Source organism: Chiloscyllium punctatum, chromosome 46 (genome assembly GCF_047496795.1).
Source record: "Chiloscyllium punctatum isolate Juve2018m chromosome 46, sChiPun1.3, whole genome shotgun sequence".
Taxonomy (NCBI): Eukaryota; Metazoa; Chordata; class Chondrichthyes; order Orectolobiformes; family Hemiscylliidae; genus Chiloscyllium; species Chiloscyllium punctatum.
Genome location: NC_092784.1, coordinates 48,531,003 through 48,553,397, shown reverse-complemented (window position 1 = coordinate 48,553,397; position 22,395 = coordinate 48,531,003). Strand labels below are relative to the sequence as shown.

At 43.5% G+C, this 22,395-nt stretch overlaps 1 protein-coding gene across 1 annotated transcript in view; it reads left to right on the top strand.

Annotated features, from left to right (window-relative positions):
• The first annotated feature begins 254 nt into the window (after positions 1-254).
• LOC140468102 (adhesion G protein-coupled receptor E3-like) overlaps positions 255-22,395 on the top strand; it is a 51,673-nt gene continuing 29,532 nt past the window's right edge. Inside the window, exons 1-4 of the mRNA XM_072564281.1 lie at positions 255-289; positions 9,841-9,933; positions 15,938-16,096; positions 21,792-21,938. Coding sequence (XP_072420382.1) covers positions 259-289; positions 9,841-9,933; positions 15,938-16,096; positions 21,792-21,938 — 430 coding nt within the window. The 5' untranslated portion in view covers positions 255-258. The remainder of the gene's footprint in view (positions 290-9,840; positions 9,934-15,937; positions 16,097-21,791; positions 21,939-22,395) is intronic.

Genomic DNA, 22,395 nt, shown 5'->3' with positions numbered 1-22,395 from the left:
TAAATTGGAGCTGCTCATATATAGAGTGCTGCAAACTGCACTGATGTTGTCTGATAAACTGTTACTGTCCATCTGAAAGATAATGTCTAACTTCACAATAAAGCTCCTGTTACAGTGCATAAAGCAACTTCCTCCACTGCAGTGGCTGTACGTGTGGATGATGTAAAATGTGTAAACATATTGAGGTTGTGCTCAGACTCAGTGCATGAGAGAGCTCTGCTGAAGCATTTCCTCTGGTGACACTGTGGGTGGAAAGTCATGAGATTAGGAACAGCTTACTTACTCCTGGGTGAGTACAAGGAATCAGATGGGGTTCGCGGTCTCAGTATTTTTATATTATACTAGAACAGAAACTGTACTGAATGGGAAATTTCAATGGTTGGAAAGAATGGATGTCCAGCAGGAATGCTGATGTGTTCTCAGCTCAGTTCTGTTCATTAACAGGATAGAGTGTATTTAGTGTTCAAAGTAAAATGGTGTAAGAATTTTGGGCTGATCAGTTTCCAAAGAACAAAGAGAACAAAGAACAGTACAATACAGGAGCAGGACCTTTGGCCCACCAAGGTGCATTTTACATGATGCCTTTTTAAACTAAAAAGCTTTTGCCTTAGACGGTCCATATCCCTCTATCCCCTGCCTATTCATACATCTGCCAAGATGCCTCTTAAACATTACTATCGTATTCGTTTCTACCACTTCCTCTGGCAGCGCATTCCAGACACTTTGCGCCCTTTGTATAAAAAACTTGTTTCTCACATTTCCATTAAATTTGCCCCCTTTTACCTTAAACTATGTCTCCTAATAATTGACAGATCATTACCCTGCCGAAAAAAAACCTCTAACTCATGAATCTACCCATGCCTCTAATAATTTAATAAACTTCTATCAGGTCACCTCTCGTCCTTCAAAGGTCAAGTGAAAACAAAACAATATTATCCAATTTCTCCTCATAGTTAGGATCCTCCAAATCGAGCAACATCCTGGTTAACCTTTTCTGTAGTGGAAGTAGACAAGTCCCCTGGGCCGGATGGGATTTATCCGAGGATTCTCTGGGAAGCTGGGGAGGAGATAGCAGAGCTTTTGGCTTTGATATTTGAGTCGTTATTGTCTACAAGTTTAGTACCTGAGGACTGGAGGATTGCAAATGTTGTGCCCTTGTTCAAGAAGGGCAGCAGAGATGACCCGGGTAATTATAGAGAAGGAAGTTGCTTCGTGCACTGTAACAGGAGCTTTATTGTGAAATTAGTCATTATCTTTCAGATGGACAGTAACAGTTTATCAGACAACATCGGTACAGTTTGCAGTCCTCTATAATGACCCAGGTAATTACAGACCAGTGTAGGAAAGGTTTTGGAAATGATTATAAGAGATAAGATTGATAATCATCTAGCAAACACCAATTTGATTTCAGATAGTCAACATGGTTTCATCAAGGGCAGGCCGTGTCTCACAAACCTCATTGAGTTTTTGAGAAGGTGACCAAGCATGTAGATGAGGGTAGGACAGGTGACGTGGTAAACATGGACTTCATTAAAGCCTTTGATAAGGTTCCACATGCTAGGCTGATGGAGAAAATGCAGAGGCATTGAATTGAGGGTGATTTAGCAGTTTGAATTAGAAACTGGCTTTCTGAAAGAAGGCAGCGAGTGGTGGTTGATGGAAAATATTCAGTCTGGAGTCCAGTTACTAGTGGTGTGCCACAGGATCTGTTTTGGGACCACTGCTGTTTGTAACTTTTATAAATGACTTAGCCGCAGGCATAGGTGGCTGGATTAGTAAATTTGAAGATGACACGAAAGTCGGTGGAGTCGTGGACAGTTTGGAAGAATGTTACAGGTTGCAGGGGAACTCGGATAAACTGCAGAATTGGGCAGGGAGGTGGCAAATGGAGTTCAATGCAGCTAAATGTGAGGTGATGCACTTTGGGAAGAATAACAGGAAGGCAAAGTACTGGGTCAATGGAAAGATTCTTGGTAGTGGATGTGCAGAGGGATCTTGGTGTCCATGTGCTTGGATCCCTGAAAGTTGCCACCCAGCTGAATAGTGATGTTAAGAAGGCATACAGTGTGTTAGGTTTCATTTGTAGAGGGATTGAGTTCCGGAACCGCAATATCATGCTGCAACTACACAAAATGCTGGTGCGGACACACTTGAAATATTGTGTACAGTTCTGGTCACCCCATTACAGGAAGGATGTGGAAGCATTGGAAAAGGTGCAGAGGAGATTTACCAGGATGTTGTCTGGTCTGGAGGGAAGGTCTTATGAGAGACTTGGGTCTGTTCTCATTGGAAAGAAGAAGGCCAAAGGGGGATTTGATAGAGACATATAAGATGATCAGAGGATTAGATAAGGTAAACAGTGAAAGACCTTTTCCGAGGATGATGACGTTAGCTTGTATGAGGGGGCATAACTACAAATTGAGGGGTGATAGATTTAAGACAAATGTCAGAGACAGGTTATTTATGCAGAGTGTGGTAAGGGCGTGGAATGCCCGACTTGCAAATGTAGCCAACTCAGCCACATTAGGGAGATTTAAACAATCCTTAGATAAGCACATGGATGATTTTGAGATAGTGTAGGGGGACGAGCTGAGAATAGTTCACAGGTCAGCGCAACATCGAGGGCTGAAGGGCCTGTTCTGCGCTGTATTGTTCTATGTCCTATGTTCTATGTACCGATGCCAAAGACTCCACATCCTTCTAGTGTGGCAACCAGAACATGTACACCATAGTCAAATTTGGAGTATAAATGCTGGCCTTGACTAGTTGGGCTGAATTACCTGTTTCTGTGCCGTAGATTCTAATTTAATTCAGTGAAACTTGATCAGAACCTCCCCAGTGCAACACTGACAGGACAGTAATGATTACAACCAGCAACAGTCAGCACTGGTGGGGTTGAGTTATAAAGATGAGCAAGAGAGGCTGGGACTTTTATCGCTGAGGCATAGAAAGTTGAGGGGTGACCTTATAGAGATTTATAAAATCGTGAGGGGCATTGATTCAAAAAGTTAAACGGCAAAGGTCAGTTCAAAACCCGGGTGGATAATTTTAAGGTGAGAGGTGAAACATTTAAAAAGGACCTGGAAAGCAACTTTCTCACACAAAGGGTGGTTCAGGGTATAGGTTTGCTCGCTGAGTTGTAGGTTTGATATCCAGACGTTTCATTACCTGGCTAGGTAACATCATCAGTGGCGACCTCTAAGTGAAGTGAAGCTGTTCTCTCCTGCTTTCTGTTTATATGTTTGTCCTGGATGGGGTTCCTGGGGTTTGTGGTGATGTCATTTCCTGTTCGTTTTTTTGAGGGATTGATAGATGGTATCTAGATCTATGTGGTAAAAACAATGACTGCAGATGCTGGAAAGCAAATACTGGATTAGTGGTGCTGGAAGAGCACAGCAGTTCAGGCAGCATCCAACGAGCAACGAAATCGACGTTTCGGGCAAAAGCCCTTCATCAGGAATAAAGGCAGTGAGCCTGAAGCATGGAGAGATAAGCTAGAGGAGGGTGGGGGTGGGGAGAGAGTAGCATAGAGTACAATGGGTGAGTGGGGGAGGAGATGAAGGTGATAGGTCAAGGAGGAGAGGGTGGAGTGGATAGGTGGAAAAGGAGATAGGCAGGTTCGACAAGTCCGGACCAATCAAGGAGAGTGTGCTGAGCTGGAAGTTTGAAACTAGGGTGAGGTGGGGGAAGGGGAAATGAGGAAGCTGTTGAAGTCCACATTGATGCCCTGGGGTTGAAGTGTTCCGAGGCGGAAGATGAGGTGTTCTTCCTCCAGGCGTCTGGTGGTGAGGGAGCGGCGGTGAAGGAGGCCCAGGACATCCATGTCCTCGGCAGAGTGGGAGGGGGAGTTGAAATGTCGGGCCACGGGGCGGTTTGGTTGATTGGTGCGGGTGTCTCGGAGATGTTCCCTAAAGCGCTCTGCTAAGAGGCATCCAGTCTCCCCAATGTAGAGGAGACCACATCGGGAGCAACGGATACAATAAATGATATTAGTGGATGTGCAGGTAAACCTTTGATGGATGTGGAAGGCTCCTTTAGGGCCTTGGATAGAGGTGAGGGAGGAGGTGTGGGCACAGGTTTTACAGTTCCTGCGGTGGCATGGGAAAGTGCCAGAATGGGAGGGTGGGTCGTAGGGGGGCGTGGACCTGACCAGGTAGTCGCGGAGGAAACGGTCTTTGCGGAAGGCGGAAAGGGGTGGGGAGGGAAATATATCCCTGGTGGTGGGGTCTTTTTGGAGGTGGCGGAAATGTCAGCGGATGCTTTGGTTTATGCGAAGGTTTGTAGGGTGGAAGGTGAGCACCAGGGGCATTCTATCCTTGTTACGGTTGTTGGGGTGGGGTTTGAGGGCAGAGGTGCGGGATGTGGATGAGATGCGTTGGAGGGTATCTTTAACCATGTGGGAAGGGAAATTGCGGTCTCTAAAGAAGGAGGCCATCTGCTGTGTTCTATCGTGGAACTAGTCCTCCTGGGAGTAGATACGGCGGAGGCGGAGAAATTGGGAATACGGGATGGCATTTTTGCAAGAGATAGGGTGGGAAGAGGTGTAATCCAGGTAGCTGTGGGAGTCGGTGGGTTTGTAAAAAATGTCAGTGTCAAGTCGGTCGCCACTAATGGAGATGGAGAGGTCCAGGAAGGGGAGCGAGGTGTCAGAGATGGTCCAGGTAAATTTAAGGTCAGGGTGGAATGTGTCTAGATCTATGTGTTTGTTTATGACGTTGTGGTTGGAGTGCCAGGCCTCTAGGAATTCTCTGGCATGTCTTTGCTTTGCCTGCCCCAGGACAGATGTGTTGTCCCAGTCGAAATGTGGTTTCTTTCATCCGTGTGCAGGGCTAAGAGGGAGAGAGGGTCATGTCTTTTGTGGCTAGCTGGTGTTTGTGTATCCTGGTGGCTAACTTTCTTCCTGTTTGTCCTACGTAGCGTTTGTGGCAGTCCTTGCATGGAATTTTGTTGATGACGTTGGTTTTGTCCATGGGTTGTACTGAGTCTTTTAAGTTTGTTAGTTTTTGTTTGAGAGTGTTGGTGGGTTTATGTGCTACTAGGATTCTGAGGGGTCTTAGTAGTCTGGCTGTCATTTCTGAAACTTCTTTGATGTATGGTAAGGTGGTTAGGGTTTCTGGCTGTGTTTGGTCTGCTTGTCGTGGTTTTTTCTTGAGGAATCTGCGCACTGCATTTTTTGAGTATTGATTCTTCTTGAATACATTGTATAGGTGGTTTTCCTCCGTTTTCCAAAGTTCGTCTGTGCTACAGTGTGTGGTGGCTCGTTAGAATAGTGTTCTGATACAGCTTTGTTTGTGTGTGTTGGGATGGTTGCTGGTGTAGTTAAGTATTTGGTCAGTGTTTGTCGGTTTTCTGTATACTCAGGTTTGTAGTTCTCCGTTGTCCTGTCTTTCAACTGTGACATCCAGGAATGCGAGTTTGTTGTCGGTTTCTTCCTCCTTGGTGATCCTTATACCTGTGAGGGTGTTGTTGATGATGTTAAATATCTCTTCTATCTTGTTCCGTTTTGTGATGACAAAGGATTTATCTGCGTAGCAGACCCAGATTTTTGGTTTGATGGTTGGCAGGGCTGTTTGTTCTAGTCTTTGCATTACCGCTTCTGCTCTGAATCCTGATAGCGGAGATCCCATGGGTGAGTCGTTGGTTTGTTTGTAGACTATGTTGTTGAAAGTGAAATGGGTGGTGAGGCACAGTTCCACTAGCTTCATGATTTTTTCGTTGGTAATGTGATTGATGGTGGTTGGTGTGCGTGTGATGGTCTCTTATAAAAGTGTGGTAAGTGTTTCCTTTGCCAGGTCGATGTTGATGGAGGTGAACAGTGCTGTTACGCCGAATGAGATCATTGCTTCATCTTCCTCTATTTTGGTGTTTTTGATGATTTTTAGGAATTCCTGGGTTAAGTGGATGGAGTGCTGTGACTCTTCTACTAGGTATTTCAGTCTTGCATGTAGTTCTTTGGCCAGTCTGTAAGTTCGTGTTCCGGGTAGTGAGACTATGGGTCTGAGGGGGGCTCCAGGTTTATGGATTTTTGGTAGTCCGTAGAATCGTGGGGTGTTGGTCCCGTCGGGTTTCATTTTCTGGAATTCCGTCTTGTTTAATTGTCCGGAATTGTGTAATTTTCTTCGGAGATATGTAATTTTGTTTCCTAGTTGTGGAGTCCAACGCCACCTGTTGGTAGGTGTTAGTGTCTGCGAGTAGTGCATTGGCTTTCTCTGTGTAGTCCCTTCTGTTCAGGATGACTGTGAGCCGACCTTTGTCTGCAGGTAATATAAGGGTGCTTCATATGTGGCACACAGTCTGTTCTTCTATAACACAACAGTTTGCACTATACAAAAATCATGCTTTAGAAATAGTTTTTAAAAATCACACAACATCAGGTTATAGTCCAACAGGTTTATTTGGAAGCACTGGCTTTTGTAGAGCTGCTCCTTCATCAGGTGGTTATGGTGTATCACCTTCACACCCAACTGATGAAGGAACAGCGCTCCAAAAGCTAGTGTTTCCAAACAAACCTGCTGGACTATCAGCTGGTGCTGTGTGATTTTTAACTTTGTCCCCCCCAGACCAACACAGGCTCCTCCACAGCCTCATGGGTTTAAAATTAGCACTTAAAATATTGGCAATGTAATTGCGTCACAGCCAACAGTGTCCCCCATTAGTCAATCATGTTCCGGTGAATTTGTGTTGATGAAACATGTGTTATAGCAGAACGACCTGTAATCAGCCAGAGGAAGTGGTAGATGCAGGTACAGTTACAACATGTAAATAATATTTGGACGGTAACATGAATAGGAAAGGGTTAGAGGGATATGGGCCAAATGCAGGCAAGTGTGACTAGTTTAAAATCTTTGAGAAACTTGATCAGCAGTTGGACTGAATGACTCTATGCCTAAGATAATTTTACTGCTCCTCAGATGCTGCCTGAACTGCTGTGCTTTTCCAGCACCACTAATCCAGAATCTGGTTTCCAGCATCTGCAGTCATTGTTTTGAACTAAGATAATTCACTATCCTACTGCTAAGCCCTAATCACTCCATCATCCATGGCCATCCCCAGCTTATGTTTATCACTCAAACCCTCCATTCCCAGCAACATCCTGGGAAATCTTTTATGAGACCACTCCTTCCTAAAACAGGGCAACCAGAACTGCACACAGTACTCTGGAAGAAGCCTCACCAATGTGCTGTACAACCTCAACATGACGTCCCAACTCCTTTATTTAAAGGTTTGAGCAATGAAAGCTAAACATCTTCTTAACCAACCCCTCCATCTCTGACACAAATTTCAATTCTTTTCCTGGTGTTTCAGATATCTCAAGTGTTGGGCTGGCTTGTTGAACCATCTGGGTTTTTCCACTGCCTGTTGTCATCCTATATTTAAATTCCACCACGCGTTCCCCTCTCCCTACATCCCCCTTACCTTTGATGGTTTGTATTGCCATTAACGGGCTTTGCACGTAAATTATTCAGTCAGAAATATGGGTAATTCACCAGTTAATTGATGAAAAAATAACATGGCTGATCTGCTGAAGGAAAAAAATTTGTTCATGTGCATGTAAGAGCAGTTCTGGATAGAGAAAACAAATTAAAATCCACCATAATCAGTTGTGAATTTGTGCTGAAATAACTGTAAACTTCATTATCAACTTGGGTACAACAGTTTGCGCAGAGTAATTTCAAACACCCCATTCACTTTTTCAGGTCATACGATTGAAAACTTCTCTTCAGCGGTCTTTGTTCTGATACTACCACACAATTGCTTGCATTGCAAATGGCAAAATGAAACTCAATGATCAATTTGTCTTTGGAAGACGGTCAAAATGATTCTTCATTGCTAGTCCTGCTTGGGCTCAGATTCTGGTCTATCTTCTGGAACTGACTAAGAGGCTCTTTACAGTTTGCTAATGTGTGAAATACATGTTGCAAGAGTTGGCCTGGTAGTTGTCTTATCTTATAACTCTTCTCCTCATCTAGAAATATAATAACTAGGAGGAGTAGACAATTCGGCGGCTCAAGACTGCTCTGCCATTTAATGACTGCTCTCATCTCAGCTCAACTCCATTTTCCTGCCCACTCCCATAACCCTCTAACCTGGTACAAATTGAAAATCTATTGTCTCCTTAAATTTATTCAGTGTCCTGCCATCCACCACACTCTGGGGTAGTACATCCCACAGATTCATGGTCCCTGAGAGAAGGAATTCCTCCTGAACTCTATTTTAAATCGGCCACCCCTTCGTCTCTTACTATAACCTCTCGGACTAGATTGGCCCACACGGAGGAATATCGATTCCATGTTTACTTTGTCAATCTCCTTTAATGTCTTACGTACCTCAACTAGATCACCTCTCATTATTCTAAAGCCTAACATGTCTGGGCCTGAACTCCTCAATATCTCCAAATGAGACAAGCCTTTCATCGCTCAGATTAATCTAGTGAACGTTCTGTGAACTGTCTCCAATGCAAATACATCTGTCTCTGGGAAGGCTCATCAAATCTGAGTCAACCTTCACCTGGCTGAAGCAATGATAATATCCAGGAATTCTGTCTGAATTGATCAAGCTTCTCATTCTGCTTCACTTCAGTTAAGTCAACAGTTCGGTCTTTCTCAGCAATCAGTTTTCCTGAAATTTTGCAGAGAAGGTTCATTAGGAGAAGTCCCAAGTTGTTCAGCCACTGTGAGGAATGGACTGGAACACCAGAGCGTTGGAATATATCTTCTACAACTGGGTCTGTAGCATATTGGGAGGGCCAGTGGACAGCAAATCCACACAACTTGTGAGAAGATACTTAATCTGGGTGATAGTTAGTTAAGGTTTGGAATGCACTGCCAGGAAGTGCAGTAGAGGCAGGCTCAATTGAGGGCATTAGATGAATAGTTGAATAGAAATAATGTGCGAGAGTATGGGGAAAAAGCGTGAGAGATTGACATGAAGAATGATGATCGTTTGAAAAGGTGGTGTAGGCATGATGAGATGAATGGTCTCCTTCTGGGCCATAAAACCTCTCTGATTCTGTGATGAGGATATCTGTTGGAAAGAAGCCTGACATTTCAGCGTTGATGTTTTTATTATTGTCTGTGTCTAAATAAAGGGAGCTGATCAATGACAAGTGTGAAACAGTGCACAACACCAGCTTGTATGGATATTGCACCCTTTACATAATGAGATGGCCCAAGTGACTTGTCTTGCCATGGCTCTGGTTTCTATTCTGCACATTGATCCGATGCCTAGCCTGAATTCTCTGGTACTTTGTTCACTATAATCGCTTCCCCTAATCTCAGAGTGGCTGCTGCCTGATCTAATAAGTTCTGTAAACTCTCTTATTCACTCTGTTGAACCTAATAATATTCTCTGTAAGTACATCTCTCACTAGTACAGACTATTTTACCCTTTCTCCACAGCCACTCGATTGTGATTGGAGATCTTTCTGTTGCGTTATGATATACATCTCAATATTATATCCATTCTCATTATGCTACAACAGGAGAGCAATCAAAGTAAAACTGACTCTGAGGCCCAAAAGGAAATGTTACAGTGAGTGGTGAAATTTTTGACCAAAGTGATAGATTTTGAGAATTTGTTAAAGCAGGTGACATAGGTTTAGGGAGGGAATTGGAGAGCTAAAGGTGTAACCTCCCCTCAGTACAGTCACTGATGGTGGAGGGTAAGAATATGGAGATGCTCAATTAGTATATGTTGGGAGATTACAGATCTCAAGGGTTTATCAGGTTGGAGAAGGTTAAGAGAGCAAACAATCAAGCCCTAAACAAGGAATGGAGTGGTGGGTGAACGGGACTTGGTGTGAGCCTTTTTCAAGTACATGAAGTTTTCTTTTCCTCCCAGTGATCTCCTTCACCAATGGATGGGATTCGTGGAGAATCGAAGCCACAAACTGTGGCAAAGGATTCTATCTTGGAGCAAACAGGACATGTGTTGGTGAGTCATGGCTTGGAGACTAAATTTCTGTTCCTTTCTTCCTCTGATATTAATTCCAATAAGAGCCACTAGGCAGCAGGAGGACTCAATTTGAGAAATACTGATTATAACATAAGAAATTTTCAAAATTTATACCTGATACCAAACTGGAGATGTACAGTAAAGAACGTGGGCTGCTTATTACAATGTTTATTTTTATTAACAAACTTTTGGAGTGACATTTGGTGAAGTGGAAGGTGGTTCATTTTGCTGAGTGGAATAAAGAGGTTCCTGATCCCTTGTCAGGGAAGTCCCTGTGGTGCAGTGCGTAGTGCCCTTGCCACTGAGCAAGTAGCTCTGGGTTGAATCCTCCAAGCAGGGGAACCAAAGAAAACGGCAGCACCAATGATGGGTTTTGTGTCACTGAATCTCAAGACATTCCCCCTTTCATGTTTTGAACAGAAGTCTCTCTCACCAAAAGAGAAATGTATTGTTTGCAACCATCATGTTCTTCCCAATGCCAGGAAATAGGATCATCAGGAGGTCATTCAGCCCATCTAGATGAAGGTGAGGACTGCAGATGCTGGAAATTAGAGACGAGAGGCTGGTGCTAGAAAAGCACAACACGTCAGGCAGCATTGGAGGAGCAGGAAAATCAACGTTTCGGGCAAAAGTCCTCATCAGGATTGAGTCTGGGAGCCTTAGGGATGGAGAGATAAATGGGAGGGAGGGTGGGGCTGGGGGGGGGGGGAAGATCGCTGAGAGTACGATGGGTGGATGGAAGTGGGGGTAGTTGTGATAGGTCAGAGAGGAGGGTGGAGTGGAAGGAAGAGGGACAGGTAGGACAGGTCATGAGGGTGGTGCTGAGCTGGGAGGTTGTAACTGGGATAAAGGGTGGAGAGGGGGGAGGGTGAATGAGGAAATTGGTGAAATCCACATTGATGCCGTGGAGTTGAAGGGCCCCAAGGCTGAAGATGAGGCATTCTTCCTCCAGGCGGCAGGTGATAAGGGAGTGACGGCAGGGAGGCCCAGGACCTGCATGTTCTCGGTGGAATGGGAGGGGGAATTGTAGTATTCGGCCACGGGACAGTGGGGTTGGTGGTGTGAATGTCCTGGCGACGTTCTCTGAAGCGCTCTGCAAGTAGGCGTCCTGTCTCCCCAATGTAGAGGAGAATTCTTCTGAGGATGTCATATAGCAGGGGTCCTTTGCTGTTCTGAGAGAGTGTGGCCGTCAGTTGAGGCATGGCTGACTGTAGAGAGATAAGGTGGCAGTGCATGGCTGCGAGTGTGGAGCCGAGGATCCAGAAGGAGAACCATTTCTGGAGATTTTGAATTTGTCGTCTGTACTTGTCCTGTTCAGATCCAAACTGTGTTGGTCTGAATGTAGTCCAGAATCCAAGTGGGATCAGTTGGTTTATTCCTCTGAGGATGTACAGTGGGGATGTACAGTGGGGATGTACACCCTCATTCCTGAAGACAGGCTTTTGTCCGTAACATCGATTTTCCTGCTCCTCGGATGCTGCCTGACCTGCTGTGCTTTTCCAGCACCACACTCCCGACTCATATTCGGCCCATCAAGCCCATTCCCTCAGAGAATGCAATTTGAGACATGGATGCAATGTTGTGGCAGTGTCAGGAGACAATTTATTTTATATGTTCATTCACAGGATTGAGGGCATCACTGGTAAGGCCATCTTGTATTGCCCATCTCTAACTACCCTGGAGAAAGTGGGAGTGAGATCGATTACAGTCTGTTTGATGCAAGGACGGTCACAATGTAGTTCAGGGAAATGTTCCAGGATTTTGACCCAATGGAGATATATTTCCAAGTCAGGATGCTGGTTTCCTTATGCTGGTAATCCCATGTATCTGCTGCCCATGTCCTTCTAGGTGGTCGGGTTGTGGCTTTTGAAGGTGATGTCTCAGGAGGCTGACTCATTTGCTGCAGTGCATTTTCTAGCACTGTACAACTACAGTGAAGAGAGTGAAGGTTGAAGGTGCTGGAGCAGTTATCAATCAAGTGGTCTGCTTTGTTCAAGATGGGATCTTACTCCTTCAGTGGGTGTTGGAGCTGCACTGATCCAGGGAAGTGGAGAGAGTTCCACTAAACCCTTTACTTGTGGCTTAGAGACAGTAGACAGGATCTGGGGAGTCAGGAGGTAAGTGACTTACCAGAGAATTCCCAATCTCTGATTTTCTCTTGTGTCCACTCTATTTAAAAACCAAAAAGACTGCAGATGCTATCAATCAGAAACAACAACAGAAATTGCTGGAAAAGCTCAGCAGGTCTGGCAACAAATATGGAAAGATTCAGAGTTAACATTTCGGGGCAAGTGACCCTTCCTCAGAATGGATAAAATTAAAAATCACACAACATCAGGTTATAGTCCAACAGGTTTAATTGGAAACACACTAGCTTTTGGAGCACTGCTCCTTCAACAGGTGGTTGTCGAGCACACAATTGTAAGGCACAGAATGTATAGCAAAAGTTTACAGTGTGATGTAACTGAAATTATACATTGAAAAATACCTTGATTGTCTGTTGACTCTTCCATCTGTTCAAATACCATGACAGTTGCACTTCTTTCATTTTAAATCACAAAACCTTTTTCAAAAGTTGCATTCTCAGGTTAACTGTAACAATTTGGTGTTAGCCAGACAACATGTTGAAGGTGTTAGCCCCCTGTGTTCTCTGTCTCTGCCATGATGTTGAGATTGATTCTCACCTAAAAAGTGAGGTAACAGAGTTTTACATGAATCCACGTAGTTTTTGAGCAAAGTACAATGCAACTCTGCAAGTACAAATTCACCCCACAAATGTATATGTATACTTGTGTGTATGTGTGTATCTGTCTGGGTTTGGGGTTGTGAGTGTGAGAGAGAGTGTATATGTGTGTGTATGTGAGGGTAGAGTGTCTTAAATTTGTGAGGGGGTGCATGTGTGAGTGTGGGAGTGTGTGTGTGTGTCTGGGGTGAGGGGTTGTGAGTGTCTGTGATACAGAGTGTATTTTGTGTGGGCGTGAGTGTAGAGTGGTCTAAGTATATGTGTGTGTTTTGTCCAGTTCAGTTTATACAATTAGATTTGCTCAGATCCCCTACAGCGTGGAAACATAGTAACTCCCAGGATGCTGCTCATAGGATACTGTGATGATGATGATGATGATGATGCCACTGAAGGTCAAGGGGAGCGAGTTAGATTCTCTCTTGTCAGAGATGGTCATTATCTGATTATCTGGCATTTCTGTGGTATGAATGTTAATGGCCACTAAGCAACCCAATCTTCATGAGTAGCTTCAGTATCTGAGGAGTTGAGAATGATGGTGAACGTTGTGCAATCATCAGCAAACCTCAGCATGAGCTTATGATGGAGGGAAGGTCGTTGATGAAACAGCTGAGGATGGGCCTAGGACACTACCCTGAGGAAACTCTGCAGAAATGTCCTGGTGCTGAGGTAACAGACCTCCACCAACCACAACCATTTCCCGATGTGCCAGTTACAAGTTCAACCAGCAGAGAGATAACCCAAGTGATAGGACAGTAGTGCGCTGGGTTTGATATTTCCTGCTTTTTGTACACAGGACATATCTGGGCAACTTTCCACAATGTCAGGCAGATGCCAGTGTTATACCGAGACTGAAACAGCTTGCCCAGGGGCATATTATGATTTGGAACACATGTCTTTCGTACAATTGGCAGAATATTGTCAGGCCCCGTAACCCTTGAACTATCCAGTGCCTTCAACATTTTGACATCACATGGAATGAATCAAATTGGCTGAAGACTGGCATCTGTGATGTTGGGGACATTTGGAGGAGAGTGAGATGGATCTTCTGGCAGGAAATTGTGGCAAATACTACACCGTTACCTTTTGCAGTGATTTCTGGACTCCTCAGTAATCAAAGATGAGGATGTTTGTGGTTCCTCTTTCTCCAATGTGTTTTGCAATTGCCCACCACCATTAATGACTGGATGTGGCAGCAGCACTACAGAGCTTAGATCGTATCCATCATTTGTAGAATCACTGTCAATCACTTGCTGCTTATTTCGATGGGTTCACAAGTAATCCTGTGTTGTAGTTTCACCAGGTTGGTACCTCATGTTTAGGTTTACCTGGTGCTGTTCCTGGCATGCCTTCTTGCACTCTCCATTGAACACTGATCCTCCGGTTTGACGGTAATGATTGAGTGGGGGAGATGCTGAGCCATGAGGTTGCAGATTATGTTCTAGTACAATTCAGCTGCTGCTGATAATCCACTGCACCTCATAGATGCTCAGTCTTCATTTGTTAGAACTCTTCCAAATCTGTCCCTTTAGCACACTGCCTTACAACATAATGGACAGTATCCTCAATGTCAAAAGAGGTCTTTATATCCAAAAGAACTGAGTGATCATTGCTCCAACCAACACTGTCATGGATAGATGCATCTGTGGCAAGCAGATTGGTGAGGATGAGGTTAAGTGGATGTTAATGAGGATGAGGTTAAGTAGATATTAATGAGGATGAGGTTAAGTAGATATTGGTGAGGGTGAGGTTAAGTAGATATTGGTGGGGATGAGGTTAAGTAGATATTAGTGATGATAAGGTCAAGTAGATATTGATGAGGATGAGGTCAAGTAGATATTGGTGAGGATGAGGTTAAGTAGATATTGGTGAGGGTGAGGTTAAATAGATATTGGTGGGGATGAGGTTAAGTAGATATTGGTGATGATAAGGTCAAGTAGATATTGATGAGGATGAGGTCAAGTAGATATTGGTAGGGATGAGGTTAAGTAGATATTGGTGAGGAGTTCAAGTAGATATTTATGAGGATGAGGTCAAGTAGTTATGGGTGAGGATGAGGTTAAGTAGATATTGGTGGGGATGAGGTTAAGTAGATATTGGTGATGATAAGGTCAAGTAGATATTGATGAGGATGAGGTCAAGTAGATATTGGTAGGGATGAGGTTAAGTAGATATTGGTGAGGAGTTCAAGTAGATATTTATGAGGATGAAGTTAAGTAGATATCGGTGAGGATGAGTTTAAGTAGATATTGGTGAGGATGAGGTTAAGTGGATATTTCCTTTGTATTGACTCCCTCACCATCTGCTGCAGACCCCGTCCAGCAGCATAGTCTTTTAGGATTCAGCCTTCTCTGTAAGTAGTCGGGCTATCCAACCAACCTTGGTGATGGATATGAGGTACCTTTGTCACCCTCAGTGCATCCTCCAAGTGGTGTTTAAGATGGAGGTTTACTGATTCAATGGACAGAGGTGGGGGGAGGGGAGATGGTACTAAGCAGGAGTCTCCCTTGTCAATTTGATCTTCATCTGGTGCCTAAATCTGGTCTGGAGTCAATGTTGAGGGCTCCCAGGACAATGCCATCCTGACTGTGTACCACTGTGCTGCCAACACTGCTGGGCCTTTCCTGCCAATGGGACAGGACATACCCAGATATGGTGATGGTGGTGCTCTCTGGGACATGGTCTGAAAGCTACAATTCCATGAGTATGAATTCAACTCTACAGTGGCTGAGTAGCTTCATAAGTGGCTTCAGAGGACAGTGAGGAGTCAATCACTTTGGAGCCTGGTGTAGGTCAGAACAAGTAAGCACCAGATTTCATTCCCTAAAGTACAGGGCTTCCCAAACTGAGTCAAACCTCTGGGTCTGTACCGTCACTGTCATCAGCAGACATAAATGGTTTAAAACAAAGACTCAGCACCACTTCCTTGAGAGAATTCTGCACTGACCAATGAATGTCAGCAATGTTTATAACACAAGATGAATGTAAAAGTTCTGCAACAGACAGAATGTACTACATAACTGCAACATGTTCCTCAATCCATATAGTATTCCCAGCTGAGGTACAGTTCGGAGGGAGGACTTAACATGATCTTAATTTATCTATACCTTACAGCAATATCGGTTCAGAAATGCCAATTCCTTCTTGAACACCAACAGAGAGAAAATTCCATTGGCTTTCATGAGAACCTTCAATTCCCAAAAGGTAAAATTAATCTATTAACCCTGTTCATCATATTTCCAGATGACAATGAGTGCGGTGAAACCGAAGCTGAATCATCGGCCCTGTGTGGTACCAACACAGAATGTCACAATACCTTCGGGGGTTTCTACTGTACCTGTAAGAAAGGATACGCCAGTGAATCAGGAGAAACTAACTTTACCACCACGACACACTGCCGAGGTAAAGAAGCTGGTTACACTGCAGACCTGTTTTGATAAAAGTTGAAAGTGTGTATGGGCTCTAACTGTATTTCCAGCACTTTTATTGCTCTATTAGACTTGGATGTAAATGTTGACAATCCTCCTCCACGACTCTATTTATACAAATAAACAAACACACGGAACAGAAGTAGACGTAGACCATTCAGACCCTCAAGCCTGCTCTGCCGTGCAATAAGATCATGGCTGTTCTGTTTCTGTTCCGAGTTTCTCATTCCCACCTAGCCCAATAAGCTTTGACCCCTCGGCCTAACAAGAATCTCTCCACCTCCACCTTAAAAATATTCAATAACCCTGCCCCCACTGCCTTCTGAGGCAGAGAGTTCTGAACTTACACGATCCTCTGAGAGAAAACATATCTCCTTATCTCTGTCCTCAAAAGGGGAATCTTGAATTTTAAAACAGTGTCACTTGGTTCTGGATTCACACACAAGAGGAAACATGTTTTCCACGTTGACCTGGTTAAGATTATTCAAGATCTTCGACACTTTCATCAAGTCACCCCTCATTCTTCTAAATTCCAGCAGAAACAAGCTCAGTCTGTCCAACCGATCCTCATAAGACAATACACCTCCAGTACATTTACATCCTTCCTTAAATAAGGTGAACAGAATTGAGATGTGGTCTCAGCAATGCCATGTATTAGTGAAGCAGAACACCCTTACTTTTATTTTCAATTCCTTCCAAAATGAAGGGGAGCATCCCATGAGCCTTTGTAATGAAATACAAGTCTCCCTTTCTAATATTTTGTGACTCATGTCTGAGAAAATCTAAATCCCTCTGCACCGTAGAATTTCACAGTCATTCTCCACTTAAGTAAATTTCTACTTTTCCTTCTTTCTGCCAAAGTGAAGATCTCCCACATTATACACAGAGAGTTTTTCTCCACTCCCTCACCCTATCTATATCTGTCTGCAACCTCTCTGTGTCTCAATGTAATTTCCTCCCCATCTTGGTGTCATCTGCCAATTTAACTGAAAAGCTTTGCTCCCCACAACTCATTGCTGCTCTGTATTTCACAATTTAATTAATGTCACATGCCTCCAGAACATTCACTCAGAACATGGGACTATGAGCTCAATGACATAATCATTGTATCATTAATAACCCCCACTACTCACTCTCACTGGGAATGTTGGATGGTTCGGTGAGTGACTGGAGGGTGAACACTCCTGATGGGCAGTCACCACCATCAGAAGGTGAGAATCTTAGCCCAACATGGCTCACCAACTTTGAACAGTCACATCTTCTCCTGGCACAACATGTTGTACACGCTACAGACAGGTGTCCAAATTCCGTGATGTTCTTCTTCAAAGCTTGAACAACTGTTCTGTTTTGTCTGATCGGTCTGTATGGTGGTACTTCATCTTACCTTAGATCAGTTGAAGATGACCAAAGTTAACTGGGAACACCTATTTCTGGTTAAATCTACCACAGAACAGTGGAGGCATTCAAAATGAAATTGGCGAGAGTATAGGCCCAACATGTTCCCTTTGGGGTGAAATGTAGGAGCAAGAAGCCCAGAGAACCCTGGATGTCTCAGAATATTCGGGACTGGAAAAGTAGGAAAACAGAAGCTTTTAATAGGGACACAGGGAACAAATCAATGGAGATCTCAGTGGAGGACATAAAATGCAGGTGTGAACTGAAGGCAGTAATTGAGAGAGAAAAGAGGGGAATGAAAAAATAGTGACACATTAGTTTGGGAAGAGTCCCAAGGTATCCTATCAGTACACCAAGGGGAAATGGATAAACAGGGAAAAGCCCCCAGGGCCCATTAGTGACCAAGGGGGCGGCCTTTGTGTGGAACCAGAGGACATTGGTCAGGTGCTAAATGAGTACTTCAACTTTATCTTCACTTTGGAGAGGAGGATGTGAGTCCAGAATTTAGGAAGGGGGACTGTGAGGTTCCTGAGCAGATTGACATCAGGAGTGGGGAGGCATTGGAGGTTTTGGAGGGCTTAGAAGCGGACAAATTCCCAGGTCTGGGTGAGATGTAACCCAGGCTGCTGTGGGAGGTGAGGGTGGATATTACTGCGGTTCTATCCCAAATGTTTAATTCCTCTCTGGCCAGAGGGAAGGTGCTAGAGGACTGGAGGACAGCAAATGTGGCTCGACTCTACAAAAAGGGTGGTCACGATATACCATGGAGTTACAGACCAATGAGTCGCACATCATCATCTGTTCACTGGAGAAACAACTGGAGAAAATTCTGAAGGAGTAATTTAATCTCCACTTGGAAAGTTATAATCAGGGATAGGAAGCATGGCTTTGTCAAGTGTTGGTCGTGCATAACAAATTTGATTTAATTTTTTAAGGAGTCGATGAGGTTAGTGCAGTTTATGACAATATCGTGGCTTCAAGAGGTTATTTTGTTCTTCTTTTAAAGAGAGATTTGAGGACAGAGATAGTGAGCTGTTGATTTGGAAAGCCAATAAACAGCTTGTGCAGCCTTGTTTTTTTTTAGCAGGAACAATAGAAGCAGCCTGAATGGGTGTGGTCAAGCTCTCACAGAACCAGGCTTCTTAGTTCCTTAGACTCTGCTGCTGAGATCTTGAAAAAGTGGAAGCTATTTTTTGTGATTTTTGGATATAACTAAAATCTGAGGTTTCTCCCATCCTGCTGCTCGAGTTGCATGTGAGACAATCTATTTTCTGAGTTTGCCTTTTGCTAAGGGGTATGTTTATGGGATGCTACTGTATTGGAACAATCATTGTTTAGTTGCTAACTGCTCCATTAATCTGTAACCTTTTCCAACTAAGCCAATTCCTTTTCTTGTCATTTTTCTTTTGTTGTATTTTAACTATATTGTATGAATAAACTGTGTTTTGCTTAATGTTGAGTAGTTTGACCAATCAAATTGCATCAGGAATGCAACACCTTAAATTTACCATTAAAATAAGGGCTAGGTTAATCTCTTAATATATTTTGAGGTTGTTTGGTCTGGTCCATAACTGGTTAATGTTGTTTATATGGATTCCAGCAAGGCCTTTAACAAAGGCCTACACAGGAGAGTGACAAAGATACAAAGCACACAGGATCCAGGGTAACTTGACAAGTTGGATCCAAACATTGACTTCGTGGGATGAGACAGAGGATGGGAGCAGAAGACTGTTTGTGTGGCTGGAGGCCAGTGTCCAAAGACATATCACTGGGTCCTTTACTGTTTGTGACATAAATGATACGCAAGAAAATGTGGGGAGTGATGATAAATTTGTTTGCGAATGACATAATGATTGATTGCTTGGTTGGTGACTGTGCAGCAGAAGGTATTAAGTTACAGCAGCATAAAACCAGATTGGGGATGGGCAGGTCAGTGGCAGATGCAACTTAACCCTGAAAAGTGCACTTTGACTTCTTTTATAATGTGAACTGTTTTACAACATCAATATTGACTTTCCTGCATTCTCTAGCCACCATTTCTTTTTCCACAGTCAAAACTGACACAAACTATTCATTTAGTATCTCCCCAATCTCTTGAAGTTCAGCACACAGATGACCTCCTTGATCTCGCTATCCTCTCTTGAGGTCTCCTCTTACTCTAAAGTTTCTAGAGAGAATCCCTACAGTGTGGAAAAAGGCCCTTTGGCCCAACAGGTCCATACCAATCCTCCAAAGAATAACCCACTCAGCCCCCTTCACTATTATCCAATATGTGCCACTGACTAACGCCCTACCCTACACACCCCTGAACACTATGGGCAATTTAGCTTGGCCAAGTCATCTAACCTTCACATCTTTGGATTGTGGGAGGAAACCCACACAGACATACGGACAATGTACTGGATTAGTGGTGCTGGAAGAGCACAACTGCTGTGCTCTTCCAGCACCACTAATCCAGTATTTGGTTTTCAGCATCTGCAGTCATTGTTTTTACCTTACGGACAATGTGCAAACTCTACATAGAGGTTAGAATCAAGCCTGGGTCCCTGAGGCTGTGGGGCAACAATGCTAACCACTGACTCACCATGCCTGTAGTGCTTGTAGAATCTCTTTGGATTACCCTTAACCTTACCTGACCATGCTATCTCATTGACCCCTTTGCTTTCCTCATTTCTTTCTTAAGAAAGCCCTACACTCTTTATGTTGAGCACTTCAAATATCATTGCATTCAAAGCAATGAGCCAAGTGCTGGAAAGCAGGAATTGTGTCGATTTGAAGCATTCTTTGACAGTACAGACTCAATGGGCCAAAGGTCCTCTTTGAAACTGCATGCTTTTGTAATGTTGGACTGAAATAACTTGGTTTGCTACAAGACAGCAGCTTAACATTTTCTGATGAAAATGGCACCTGTCATGAAGAATTTTCTCTTTGACGGAAACCAATACCAGCCGTGACACAGGGAGACAGAGGTCAAGCAGGTGGTTAGACAGAAGCTTACAGCAGATGATCAGTACATGAAGGTGGTCAGGGAGATTCATTGTTGTTTTGTATTCCAGATATTTATGAGTGTGAGACAGACCTGTGTGGTTCAAATACAGCACGCATCCACACAAATGGTGATTTCTATTGCACCTGTAATAAAGGATTGTCTCAACCTCCAGTGTACGCACTTTTACTGATAAAACAGTCATGTCAAAAACTATTCTGCTTGTGATGCAACATCTGAAATATTCACCAGACTTTCACTCTTTAATACCGATACATATGTTCTTTACAACAACCTGACCTCACACTGTAATGCATCCCAGAATAATTGAGCTGTGTTTCTTTCTTCTTTGTTATGTATCCAAACTTCCCGACTATTTCAATTTCTAGAACATTCTCATTTTCGCGACTCCCTTTTCTGTACAGTAACATGTGGGAAACTCTCACCTTCAGAGCATTAATTGGAGACTCTGGATGATACACTTTGGAACATACCCACTGTGACATGGTATCTCCAGTGAGTGAATGGTCATGCAGGGGAGTCAAATCAAAGTAATACTGAAAAATAATTACTGAATCCAACTTTAATTTGACAGTTTGCAGGTAGCTAGCGTATTATTTTGATTCAGTGGTTCCTTGGCTTGACATTGGATGACGAGTTCATTGAGCTGCTTTAATGTTACAGAGTCACTGGTTTGGAGCATTAGTTTCTCAATTAATTCATCCAGACTCACTCTTTTGGAGCATCAGATTCTCATCCCAACACATGGTGCAGTCTCATGTTCAATTTCTGAGATTTTTTGCTCGCAAAATCGATTTACTGCTGTGTTATGTTTCAAGTCAGTCAGTAAAATGTTTAGAGAAATGCTTGTGATATCATTACTGAATCACTGGATGTGACCTGATGGTATAAAGATATCACACTCCATCTTACCTCAGATCATTGGAAGCATGACCCTCTATTTTACAACCATTCTCCTCTGTTATAATGAAACAGCAGAATATTGGCCCAGACACTTCTGCATCTGAAGAATATAATGTTTGCACCAAATAATTAGTTGTAACAAATGTTTGTTGGATTCTTCAACACCACAACATCCATGTGAGGTTCATTCTGGTCTAGGAGATAACAGGATTGCCGTATCAGGTAAACCAATGTCTTGGGTGGAAACTCACACCAGCCAGGACACAGGGAAACAGAACTCAAACAAACGTTTAGACACAGGCTTCTGGCAGATGATCAATACATGAAGGTGTCCAGGGAGATTCATGGTTATTTTGTATTCCAGATATTGACGAGTGTGAGACAGACCCGTGTGGTTCAAATGCAACATGCACCAACAACATTGGTGGTTTTGTGTGTATCTGTAATGAAGGATTTGTCTCAACCACTGGAGAACATACCTTCACCGATAAAACAGTCACGCAGTGCCAAGGTAAAGACTTTTCTACTTGGGGAACACCATTTAAAACATTCACCAGACTTTCATTCTTTAATACTGATGCATTGATTTTTTTCCCAAAGACCCGATTCTCACACTGTAATGGACCCCAGAATAATTCAGCTGTGGTTCTTTCTTCTCTGCTTTGTATCCATATTTCCTGAGTTGTTTCATGTTCTGTAAGACTCTCCTTTCTGAGACTCCCTTTTCCATATCGCAACAGGTAAACTAATCTCTTGGAGAGATATTCACACCAGCCAGGTCACAGGGAGACAGAGATCAAACTAAGGTTTAGTCAGAAGCTTCCAGCAGATGATCAGTACATGAAGGTGGTCAAGGAGATTCTTTTGGGCAGGAAATATCTATTGTCCCTGTAATGAAGGATTTAGCTCAACAACTGGAGAATGTTCTGTTCCTGGTAAAACTGTGCCAAGGTAATGACTATACTGAA